Here is a 13166-nt window from a genome sequence, read left to right on the forward strand (position 1 = left end):
CTAGAAGGGCAACAAGATTGGTGAGGGGAACAAAAGGACACTCTTACCAAGAAAGGCATCAGTTCAGTTCTGCAAATTGCAGCATCTAGAGACTATGAGGTGATCTGTTTGAGGTCACCAAAAATATAATCACAAACATAATTTAAAAAAAAAAAACAATTTATTTATGTTTTTTTTTTTTTTTTTTTTTTTTTTGGCTGATGCTGCATAAGCTTGCTTTCTTGCATCAAATGCCTCTACTAATGCTAATGCTAACTTAACAAATAACAGGTGTTTAAGACTTTTAATGGATTGAGCAAGCTCAATGCTGATGGGATCTTTCTCTTGCTCAGACTGTACACATGAGGGGGCATAAATTCAAATTGAGGAAGGATGGTTGCAGAATAGATGTGCAGAAGTTTGCCTTCAGCCAATGAGTGGTTGATTTCTGAAACAAGCTTCCATCTGTTGTTATGGAAGTGAGTAGTTTCAATAAATTCAAGGAAGAATTAGATAAACTGTTGGGAAGGATGGATAGGTGAAATGGGATTTTTTTTTTTTTTGGCTGATGCTGTATAAGCTTGCTTTCTTGCATAATTTTCCACTATTAATGCTAATGCTAATAATGCTTTTCAGTTACATTTTTTAAATTTATTCACCTGGATTACTCATAAAATGCCCTTATAATATATTTACGGCAGATACTGTTTACCAATTAATTATGATGCTAGGGTGACAAAGCTCTGGTGCAAAGTTAAACTGAGCATTGGCTTTTATAACAATTAAGAGAGTTAGTCAGTTATTGTATCATTATACGACTGTATTTAATGTGCAAATTTCAAAACTATTTTTGGTGATAACAGTTACAGCTGAAATATTACAGGCATGGTAAAAATTCTAATTTATTTTAGTTTGAAACTAAGTGACTTACCATCAGCAGTATCATTCAAACCTGACAGGTTTGATATGCAATTCACAATTTGAGGGTCTTCACTTTGTTCCTTGTGTTCATGATTTTCTTTTAAAATATTTTCCCCACATAATGAATTAAACAGTGATTTTTTATTGTCCTCTTCACATGCATCATTTTCACTTTGCATTTCTGCTTTTAGGATGCATTCTGCATCTTGAGAAAACATCCCTTCAGAATTCTCTGTTTCTTCTACAGAGTTTTGAACACATAAGGTTCTTTTATTTAATGGTAAAGCTCTTGAAATTTCTCCATCTCTATTTTCCAGACATTTGTGAAAATAATCCTGTAATATTTTTTTAACTGTCTGAACTTTTGGTGACTTGATTGGAAGAGCATGAATTTTACTAGGTGTAAGGGCACTAATATCACCAATTGTATTGATGTTCCGGGCACGCACAAGTTGCCCCAATCCTCTCATCCTAATAAAAACAAAGCATATAAAAACTTTTAGATTTTATAATCTAAAATTAATGCAATATATTACTAAGACTAACAATTTACTAACTAAATCCTAGATAATACACATCATTAAATATCAATCATACACATTCTAAGTACCAATCATGACTTCTTGTTCTTGGGAATTTTTGGTGTCTCAATTAACAAGGTTATACTGTGCTAATGGCAATCTGATTCACATCATTTATTATATATTATGACTGTACAAGTGTATATTCATGGGCCACTATGAATGTTATTGTTAAAAAAAAAAAAGCCAGTGTGTACGCACAAAAAATATTTTACGTGAAAGCATCTTTTACAAAAATATGGAATGGAAATGACACAAATTATTAGAAAACAGGCCTTGCACGTCGGGTTGCTATCATCCAAGTTTCTTGCAATGACCGACTAACTAGTTAAAATAAATTTATTAAAATAAATAAATGATATATACATAAGATAAAACAGAGATAAGTGTTAAAATATAATATAATAAAAGCATTAAAATATATAGAAGCTTTTGAGACGAAGTGCCTCTTCATCAGCTGATGAAGAGGAACTTCATCTCAAAAAGCTTCTCTCTCTCTGAAATCAAATTTGCAAATTATGTCACTTCCTAAATGACGCTAATGCAGCAGTCACTAACGTTGATTTGGTAGAGTAAGTAGCGGGTGTGAGCCCGCTACTTACCAGTGGAAGGTCAAATGGCAATACCCTACTCTTTATCCTGAAAGTGACAGCCAATTTATGGATAACAATGCCACAGTGTTAATGAAGTTCTTTGACTTCTTACTCCAAATTTGGAGCAAGAAGTCTAATGCTGGGAGATTTGTTAATAGTAATAACAGTTGGCTGCTATTACTACCAACTCTTCCAACAACAATAGATAAAATATTAACTATTATTAGAACTAACTACTGTTAATGATGCAGCAAATACTCCTCCTATTTGCTGTTAGTTAATGCTAGTAGTTATTACTAACAAGTAAAAACTATACACTACTAGTTTTATGAGTATAACTACTAACCATATACTACTACATACTCCTGTTCATAGTTAACTACTACTACTATATGCTATAACTACTAACCATATACTATATACTAGAGGTCTTGATGGACCCGTTAGTGACTGCATTAGTGAGGGCCTGGTCCTCGTAACATGAACGATGTTCAGACTCGGGTCGGGTTCAAATAATCTAAATGAATTATTTCAAACATTTCGGGCTATTCCTTACATATATATTTTTTATATATTTAAATTTTTAAAGGTATTTTAGAAAAAATGTGTATTATTTGTCTGGTGACACTTTTAATTGGCCAATAAAGCACACTTCGGCATCTCCAAAATTTACTGAATTTTTACTCTTTCATGGAAATAAACTGCCAGCAGTGCAAGTGCGTTGCAAGTAGCAACAGTGTTGACTATTTTATTTCTGCACAACAATTTGCAATAAAAAGTGTGTAAAGAGGTGGCTGGTAAAGGTGGATATCGATATACATTTTGGAATTATATTAAGTATGTTAAATTGAAAATTTATTACATTTTCTTTTTTGTTAATAATTAACATTTATAATTATTTTGGATAATTATTATTGTTATATAATTATTAATATTAAATTTTGAATCTGACAGTTAATGTTTTTTTATTATGAAATTTCAGAAACTAATGCTAGTGATTTTATTTATATAAAAAGTTTCAGTTGGGCCAGGATAAAAATCAGTTCAGGTATGGATAACGAATTTGAAAAACAAATTCAGACTCTGATTGGACTGTCTAGACTTCGGCCCGGCCCGGGTTAAGTGGGGAAAGCTTTTATCCTTGCATAATATTACTACTAGCTACTTACTCTACCAAATCAACGTTAGTGACTGAGTTAGCCTCATTAGTGTCATTTAGTAAGTGATGTCATTTCCATCTCTTAGTATGAATGATGTAACGTTTTATTCTCACATCCACTACTTACTCTATTGAATCAACATTAGTGACTGAGTTAGCATCATTCATACTAAGAAATGGAAGTGACGTAATTTGTGTCATTTCCATATGAAAATTTAATTACTAATTGGTTTTGCTTCAGTCTGAAAATGTTGTAGGTGCCGCAAAAGATGTTTTCACATCAAAAATATGGAAAAACATACAGAGAAAAACCTCACTCCCATGATTAATTAGCTAAATACAGCCTTAAATGAAGAAGTCTTTTAGCCTCTTATGGCATTTGAACCCAGACCTCTCCAAATGAGTGATAAGTAACAAAACCACCATAATGTCCCAGGTGACTGAATCATGAATAGAAAATACTTAGAAAATGAATGGTTCCATATAATAATAACATATGCCAATATAAATAACTTTAGTCTGTCCTTAAATTGCATATCCCACATTCACACTGTATGTGAAATATGCAATTTTCTTATCAAAAATTGTCTTCTTTTGTTTGACAAAAATTGATGGGACAGGACAAGTTTCTACACTAAATATTTTGTTTTACATGATATTTTGTCCTTCAGCATAACCTGTGGTACAAGATTCCCATAATTTTTCTAAGTAAATAAGTTACTAACCAGTTAGTTTTTAAGGGTGCTAAAGTGTATATGGTTAACCATGTGGGAACTAATGGCACAGAGCAAAAATGAATGGGGGACTTGTCACAAAATACAAGGCCAAGCTGGGAAAAATACCACAAGATAGATAAGAATAGTACTCTGTCTGCAACTCTTATCCAGATACAATAGGAGGGATTATATGATGCAAGTCTTGTGTCTCCAAACAAGAAGGCCTCAGCAGGGCTTATGAGGAGAAATTTTTATTAGCATGCCCTAGTTGGAGAAGGAATTTGTTTAGCAAAAATAGAATTAACTAAACATTTTAATAGCAAATGCATTTTTTACTCAAAACTCACCATTTGTGAAATAAATTTAAAAAGTCCATTGGGTTTAATTTATTTCAAGTTAATTAAAATAAGCAAGTTAAAATTACAATTGCTAAATTTCCTTTTGGGAAAAGGGTACATTTTTTGAATCAGTTTGTCAAAATTAATGAAATTAAAAACATTAAAATAAGTGAGGAAATTAAATAGAAATTCAGTGTTCTGATGTGCTCATTTGGGTGCTTGAAGAAAGGGGTTGATTCCTTCAAAGGAATTAAAACAGGAGATCCATCAAGTACTCAGCTGCTCGACACAATGCTAGGGCATACTCTAATGCAGGGGTCGGCAACCTGCAGCTCTTTAACTTTTAGCCCACATGAAGCACAATATGAAATGGAGTTAGAGGACTTAAAAATCAAGGACATGTGGAGTGCAAGACTAAAATGCCTTAAAAGTGAAATTGAGGATTTGGAGAGGCAAAAGGCTACCCTTGCAATTCTACACAAATGGATAGTGATAGACGAGTTGAAAAAGCAAGACCAAATTGTGTTCAATGCATGGAGTAGCTTACCGGACACATATATAAATCTTGAAAATATGTGTTTGGACTTCTCTCAAGTGTTTTGTTTGACATATTTCTGTGGGCAAATATTTTCGAACATGAACTATATTAAAAATAAATCAAGAAACCATCTGAACAATGCAAGTCTCTCAGTGGATGTTTAAAGATGAAAATTATGGCATACTTGCCCAATGTTGAGAGACTCACATTGTTCAGATGGTTTCTTGATTTATTTTTAATATAGTTCATATTCGAAAACATTTTTTAAAAAACTCCCCCCCTCCTCCAGCTTGAGCAGAGGCTTTTCGGATTCTCTCTTTTATTTAATTAGATCAAAAATGGCTCTTAACTCAAAAAAGGTTGCCAACCCCTGCTCTAATGCATCAGGACAGCATGGTGGGATCACCGAGGGCAGAAAGTGTAGGTCCCACAAAAAGTGACTATTGTCAGAGAAATTGGAAATATGTTATGCAAAAAGGATATGTTTCCATGTATCCTTTTTAGTGTAAGTTCTGTTTGCCATGGGAAAAGTAAGTGCTACTCTAGAACAATTATCTTTTAAGGGCACAAAATGTGATATTATTGTAGTTAGAGCTGAGATTTGAAAGCATCTGGAATTTTGCTCAGGCATGATGGGAGGGAGAAAATGAGAGCTTCACTACTTTTTAATTATTTATTCTTTATGATAACTCTAATCACAAAAGGCATAGGAACCTGCAGTACTTCAGTACTATATATTGGTTGAAGGCTGAAAGGACAAACAATACTTGTTAACATTGAAAAATACATCAAGGTTATTCCAAAAACAGAGTAAAAGAGGTAAATGAGAAAGAAGGAAAAGTTAATTTAGTGAGTTTGGAGTTGAACAATGAATGAATGGGTGCTAACCAATCCATTTTTTCTTCTCTGTCCCTAGTTGCAGGCACATGTCTGGTTTAGAAGATAGCAGTGCAGTTTCAGATGCCAATTCATAAGATTATTGTCAATGGAAAAATACTGGATGTTTATGTAACAGAGTGGAGAGAAGTCTAAGAGGATAGTTGTTAATTAACCTGACCACCCTCTTCAAGTATAGGTGCCTAAGATAGGTATTTTGGGGGAACCACCACAGATATGTGAATAATATTCCATGGGAGAGCATACTTGAGATTTCTGCAGTTTGTAGCTGTTCAGAGGAAATAATATCTGCAATATGCTTATGATAGGAGAAATTAAAAGTTAGAGAAATCCCAAGAGAGCTAAATGATCTTGTCTAGAAATCTGAGCATCATCGAAGATGAGCATAGGAGCAGTGGACTCTTTTTTGCAAGAAATAAGACAGGACTGAGTTTTAGAATTGAAGTTAAGTTTTCTTCAGTCCATTGGAGAACTGCCTGAAGATGAGCACTTAAAGAAATGATGGTGGATATTTGAGGAGTTGAAGCTGTTAGTGTAGAGCAGTGGTGGCCAACCTTTTACATACCATGCGCCAATTTTTTCACATACGAGTTCAGATGCGCCATACAACTCAAGCACCTTTTCTACTTTCTTAAGTTCATGGTTGGGTTTGGAAAATAGGGATAGGGGTAGGATCTGCTTCGCTTAGGGGAGGAAAAAGAATAACTCAAACACGCAACTAAATTAAATAATGTACGCCAGTTCAAAAGACATATGTTTATTGGAGCACCAATCGACAATAGTGAGAGATGATCTCTTGGACGAGAGGGCGACCGCTGTCGTGGAACCCGCTGATGGTGCTACAGCTGCCGGAGAGTCTCGTTTGGTGAAGATAGCTCTGTACCACAGCTGTTGGATGTGATGAGAGAGAGAGAGAAAGAGAGAGTTCTGAGCGAGATGGAGCACTGAGAGCGAGATCAGGTTGGAACTTGGAGTTGTCTGTTCTCTCTGCTCGCTAGGAGTCCAGGCATATCCTTAATAACCTTTTTAATAAAAGTATGTTTATGAACATAATTAACATTTTTAAATGATTTAATTATTGTATGTAAAGCAATTTCTATTACAGCACATAAACATTACTTACCATTAATGAGACTTTTCAGCCTGTTTGGATTTCGCCAGTCATTCAATGTTTGGTGTTAAATTTGTTACTGAGAGCAGCAGAGAATTCTTCAAATTTGAATCAGTCATTCGCAACCTCGTTTTGCTTTTGATCAATTTCATGGATGAAAATGCTTGTTCACATCTGTATGTCGTTCCAAAACGACATATAATTTTTTGCAAATTTTCTTAGTTCTAGGAAATGTTCACAAGGTAATGAACGCCAGAAATTAATCATGTCAGAAGCATTTTGATCTGAAAAAAGCTCATCAAATTTCATTTTTAACAATGAATTTGTTTTTAAATCAATAAGTTCCATTTCTATATTACTAGGCATCTCAATTATGTTTTGTTCACTACGTAAAAATGGGTTTATAAATGCGAGCATGTAGTTTTCTTCTTTAGCCAAATCATGAAAACGACTTTCAAATGACACTTGCAATAACTTGATTTTTTCAAGATATTTGGTCCAATTGCTATCATCCACAGCACATTCATTCTGCTCTTTCAAGTGTGGAAATTGACTTAAATCCTGATTTTCTAACTGAGAGATGAACAGTTTTAATTTCATTTTAAATGAACTGATGCTATTTACTAAGCTAGGAAATAATTTATTCATGCCTTGTAGTTTTGAATTTAGATCATTGAGATGACTAGTAACATCAACTAAAAATGCCAAATCAAATAGCCAGTTGTTATCTAATAATAAGGTTCTTTCATCAGGTAGTTCATTTTTCCTGTTCTAAAAAATTATAAACAGCATTTTTCAATTTCCAAAATCTACTCAGAACCTGTCCTCCAGAAAGCCAGCACACCTCACAATGAAGGACAAGTTCACCATATTCCAAATCTAACAACTCACAATATTCTCTGAATTCTCGTCTGTTTAATGCTCTTGCTCTAATTTTATTCACAAATTTCACAACCGGTACCATAACATGCTGCACATTTAAAGTTTTTCCACACAGTGCCTCTTGGTGTATAATGCAGTGATATTTTAGTACAGGACGATTTAAAAAATTTTCAAGAAAAGTTGTAGTGCCATTGGCTTTACCTATCATTGATGGCACTCTGTCAGTACACACACTGATGAGTTAACTATAATCCAATTTTAGATTTTCTAGGCATGATTTTACTTTTTCAAATATGTCTGATCCTCTATTTTGTATTTTACCATGCAATGACTCCAGACTGGCAAGTTCTTCAAAGACATTAAAATTATCATCAATTCCTCTTATAAAAATGCTTAACTGGGCTACACCACATATGTCCGTTGGTTCATCCAAAGCTAGGGAAAAGAAAGTACAAGAATGGACAAGATCTTCCAGTTGCTGAGATACATCCTAAGAGAGTTCTTCGATACGTCTTGTAACTGTCTGCCTTGATATAGCAATTTCATCTGCTTTCCTTTCAATACCTTTATTACCAAGATGGCGTGCAAATATTTGGAGACAAGGCTTAACAATTTCTTCTCCGTCAGAAAAAGGTTTCTTTTTTTTTTTTCGCCAATACTAAAACAATTTCATAGGACGCTTCTATCACGCCAAGTCTTCACAACTTACTTTAGCAAATATATTTTGTCTTCTTCTGATTTCTTCCTTTTTCTTAGTCACATATTCTTTTCGTAGCTCAGACCCAAGAACAAGCTTCATTTTTCCTTCTATGTTAGTCTGATGCTTTGATTTATAGTGTCTATTAAGATCATGTCTTTTATTATGTGAAATAGTACTTTCACAAATAATGTAAAACGGTTTTACTGATGAACTTGCTATAAATAACAACTCATTTTCCCACTGTTCATTAAATTCACGTTTAATATCACTTTCTGCTTTTATTTGGCTCATTTTCTTTTGCACTGTGGTGGATAGAAGGAATAAATAAAAGAAAAAAAAAAAAAAAAAACAGAAAAGTACAAAACTCTAGAAGTATAAATGTTGAAAGTACATCGTATCACACAGAATATCAATTGTAAACTGTCGAAAAATTTCGAAGAACTGATGAGCAGGCACGACCAGGGGAGGGCATAGCTCCCCCCTACTATTTCTTGAGTTGGCAAATTGCAATTGATGGAAATTTCTCGTAGATGAAAATACCTCAAATTTATCATTTCATTGTTTCCTTTTAACTCGAAAGACTTCCGACAAAGGATCTATTTGTATATTCTCAGTCCCCTGAAAAAGTCACATATTGCATTTATTTCCCCAGTTGTGCATAGAGTCGGGAGCCGGAAGCAACGGCCATACAAAAGAATGGACAACTATGTGCTCAATATATTTTTATAGCCATAGATCACTTACGGTCAAAATTCAGAAATGCATTTTTTTGGAGACTATTTAATTTATTTCTTTTGCTAAATTGAGGGAATTAACACGTTTATGTGCATGTAAGTGGAAAGAAGGTGGTGAGTGTCTTAAGCCATATGCGAAAGAACCTGAAATGAAAGGAAATAGAACCAAAGAATCGACAATATGTGTTTTGGGTACTTGAGAAATTTTATGATGAAATGTGCCACTTGTAATCTTCCAGAGTGCCATGTTTGGCGCATGTGCCATAGGTTGGCCACCCCTGGTGTAGGGCAAGGTTTCTCAAACTGGAATTTGGAATGTAGTGTGCTATCATTAGTAAAACTATGGATAGAATTTCTAGTCAGTGGAAGAGAATGTCATTAATATACAAGAGGAAAAGAATGGGCAAACGCACAGAACCCCGAGGAATACCAATATTAGTTGAGAAGTTAAAAGGGAGAGTCATCTATGTCTTCTAACCATTAATCACACTGAGCAGATAGAAAGAAAACTGGTTATCCAATTTCAAAGAGCATAAAACTGAGATGGAAGCTTGTTTATAGTCTTTATGCCAAACACAATAAAAAGCCTTGAAAATGTCAAAAGCAAATGTTTCAGTTAAACCAAGCTTTTCCATTGAATTTGTTTGAAAGTAAGTAACACAAACCAAGATGCCAGTGATAGATAAAAACGAACAGAATCCATACTTGTGATCGTTGATCAGATGGATGGTTTTGAGACAGTGTAAGAGTTGCCAACTGACACATTTCTCTATTACTTTAAAAAGAGTATAGGTAAATACAATGGGACTATAACTGAAAGGGGAGGATTTTTTTATCACCATTTTTAGGAACTGGCTGGATATGAACAAATGGAGAAATATCATTATGACCTGAAGCCTTCTTAGCATCGAGATACTTTTCAAAATTCTTCTAACAACACACATATCAAAATTATTTTTGGCATTCAGTTCCTTTGTAACCACATCATAGTATCCAATCAAATTGGTCAGACAAGACCTCCCTTTAACAAACCCATGCTGTGTCTTAACTATCACTGCAGTCTTGTCTAGATGATCCTGCAATACTTCTTTAACCAGTGATTCCATTATTTTCTCCAGAACAGAAGTTAAACCAATAGGTCTATAGTTACTTGTGTCATCTTTTGAACCCCCTTCTGTGAATTGGTGATACATTTGCACACCTCCAGTCCATGGGAAACTCCCCTGAGTCCAAGGAAGCTTTCATAATTACGGCTAAGGGTTTGCTTACTTCCTTTGCTGCCTCATTTAATATAACTGGATAGAGCCGACTGGGCTAGCCGGGTGGGTAAAGTGCCTGCCTGGCAACCCAAAGGTCACGGGTTCGATTCCCGCCTCGGGCTTGGATCAAAGTACTGCAAAAACCTTGGGAAGTGCATTATGGCCACAGAAGCCTATGCGCCAACAACTACCAAAAAAAAAAAATAAAATAAAAAACTGGATAGATCCCGTCCACCCCAGGTGCCTTCCTTATGTTTAAACCTTAACAATTTCTCCTCCACTTTATGCTCTCAGTTATTACAAAATCACTTAGCTCTGTTAGAGTTTATTATTATTAATAGCCATATAGTGCAAGGAAGCCTGAGGCTTATGCTGCACCAGACAAAAAAAAAAAAAAAAATTTCTGAATTACCCTGAGAGAGAGAGAGAGAAAGAGAGAGAGAGAGAGAGAGAGAGAGAGAGAGAGAGAGAGAGAGAGAGAGAGAGAGAGAGAGAGAGAGAGAGAGAGTAGAAGAGAAGGGAATCACTAAAAAAAGAGAAGAACGATGATATCCAGCTCAGAACCCTGGGTATGCCAAGCCCATACTCACCAGATGAAGAGCCCCTGAGTTTGATGAACTTCTGGCACTCCCCTCATTGAATAACTCCTCATGTATGAATGTAGATGCAAAATACTCATTTAGTTTATCAGCTACCCGAGCATGATCATCAATACTCAACCCATCTATGTTAAGTGGTCCAATCTGATTCATCCCTTTCCTTCTAGAGTTCACATAAGTAAAGAACTCTTTGCATCCTTTGCCAACGAGTTCTCGTAATCTGCCTTCGCCTGCCTAATCTCCTTTGTGACCTACAGACTAGTTTATATCTGCCATAGGCTTCTGTGTCACCTGATACTTTACATGCATCCCATACATTTTTCTTCTCTGCCACAAGCCTCATTAGTTCATCTGACATCCATTTAGCCTAAACCTTGAACAGTATTTCTTAGTTGGAATGAAAACCATATTAGCTTCCAAAATTAAGTCCCTGAAGGCTTCCCATTTAGAATTCAATGTTGGTAACATCGAATTAGTTGATCCCACTGTATAAAGTTTAAAAACTATCTGAGACCACTGTAGTCACCTTTATGAAAGCAAAAACCCTTCCCTTTACCCTCACTTATGTGCCTTCTATTAGTGCTTTCCAAAATATTTATTCAATTTCAATGCAGTGCAATGTTAAATATATATATATATATATATATAAAAAAAATGTAATTGTTTACTAAGTTACCTAAATATTGCCAAATTCCCATTAGGTATAATATTGGAATTTATGTAATTCTGTATACAATATTAAACATCAGATTAACCAGTAGACACCAAATGTAACATGAGATTAACCAGTAAGCTTGCCAACTCTCTCGGGATTCCATGGCTTCCCACCTTAATCGACGACCAACACCTCCTAGCAACAGTCAAGATGACAACAGGCATAACTGCAACACTTTCATTCTGGGATACCTGTGGCTGGAGGATTCCCCATGCTGCCCTTAGGGCCAATCCCAAGCTCTACCCACGTTCAGCACGACTCTATTTCTCAGAGAGTTTCCTCCCTCAGCAGATGCTCAAGCAAACCAAGGCACTTGATGCTGACCTGAACAAATTTGCCATTGACCAGACACACCAGAAAAAAATTATGACTGGCAGGACTAATCAGTACCTTGCATCTGCTTCTGTCTGATTGACCTTGTGCTCTTATCTTGATGTTCTGCCAGCTTGATCAGACCTAACTCTCGTGAGGAGTTCTCTCCTTTGTATTGAAATATCTTTTCATTTTGTAAATAACTGTTCGAGTATTCCGGAGTATTGGGAGGCTGTAAACCCCTGGCTTTATGGAAATTAAGGGCAATAAAGATTATCTCTCCCCCCCCTCTCTCTCTCTCTGAAAAACAAATTCTTGTTTTTCAATCTACATTTAACACTGTAGCTATTATCAAAGGTTATATTAACTTTATACACATATTTAAAATGTAAGACGATAATGAATTACAACTTACCATACTGATGAAGTTAAATGAGGCAGTATTATATCAAGTTGATCTTGGCAACCAACAAGTAAGGGAAAGACAGGGCTCTCATTTATATCTAGTCCTTCAGAACTCTCGTAGGCTTCTGAGGAGGATGGAGGACTTGATGATGGCAGTGTGGAAATGGAAAATAACTACGGTATAAATAATAATAATAAGCACTTTAGTATTGTAGTTTTAAATGTTTTTCACCAACCTTATGTAGAAATAAAACACAAAGAAAACGAAAACTGGAATCTTGATAACTACGTATTTATAATAAATAATATTTGCCTGTATTTACAATAAATTATATTTAACTTTACAACTAAAATATATGAAATATACATATAAAATATACATTAAAATATACTGGGTTAAGAACAATAAAATACATTAAAATATAAGCGATAAAACCATAGCTTTCAAAGGCTCCTGCCTTCTTCTTCAGCGGTATTTTCTTTGTTCTGCGGTGCGTCTTTAAATACCAGCAGGTTCACGGTACTCATCACGTGTTTCATTCCCACGTGTTCCGTTCTCTTGTGTTATGGAATCGGAAGTGGCTCGAGAGTGGGTCATGTGGAACCGTTCATCCCTTCTGAGGATAGTAGCCTCAAAGAGGGGATGGATCCGCATTCCTCTATTAATGTTCACTGTGGAACAGATCCGCAAACTCCCAAGCCACTTGCGATCCCAGAACTTATTCGC

General features: G+C 35.2%; 1 protein-coding gene across 1 annotated transcript in view; it reads right to left on the minus strand.

Annotated features, from left to right (window-relative positions):
- The window catches only part of LOC150079381 (uncharacterized), a 195909-nt gene that overhangs the window by 45122 nt on the left and 137621 nt on the right, over positions 1 to 13166 (minus strand). The window contains exons 11-12 of the mRNA XM_090383046.1: positions 12450 to 12613; positions 911 to 1371 (exon numbers count right to left, since the gene is read on the minus strand). Coding sequence (XP_090239172.1) covers positions 911 to 1371; positions 12450 to 12613 — 625 coding nt within the window. The remainder of the gene's footprint in view (positions 1 to 910; positions 1372 to 12449; positions 12614 to 13166) is intronic.

Source organism: Mastigoproctus giganteus, chromosome 10 (assembly GCF_048544385.1).
Source record: "Mastigoproctus giganteus isolate SK-2022 chromosome 10, ASM4854438v1, whole genome shotgun sequence".
NCBI classification, from domain to species: domain Eukaryota; kingdom Metazoa; phylum Arthropoda; class Arachnida; order Uropygi; family Thelyphonidae; genus Mastigoproctus; species Mastigoproctus giganteus.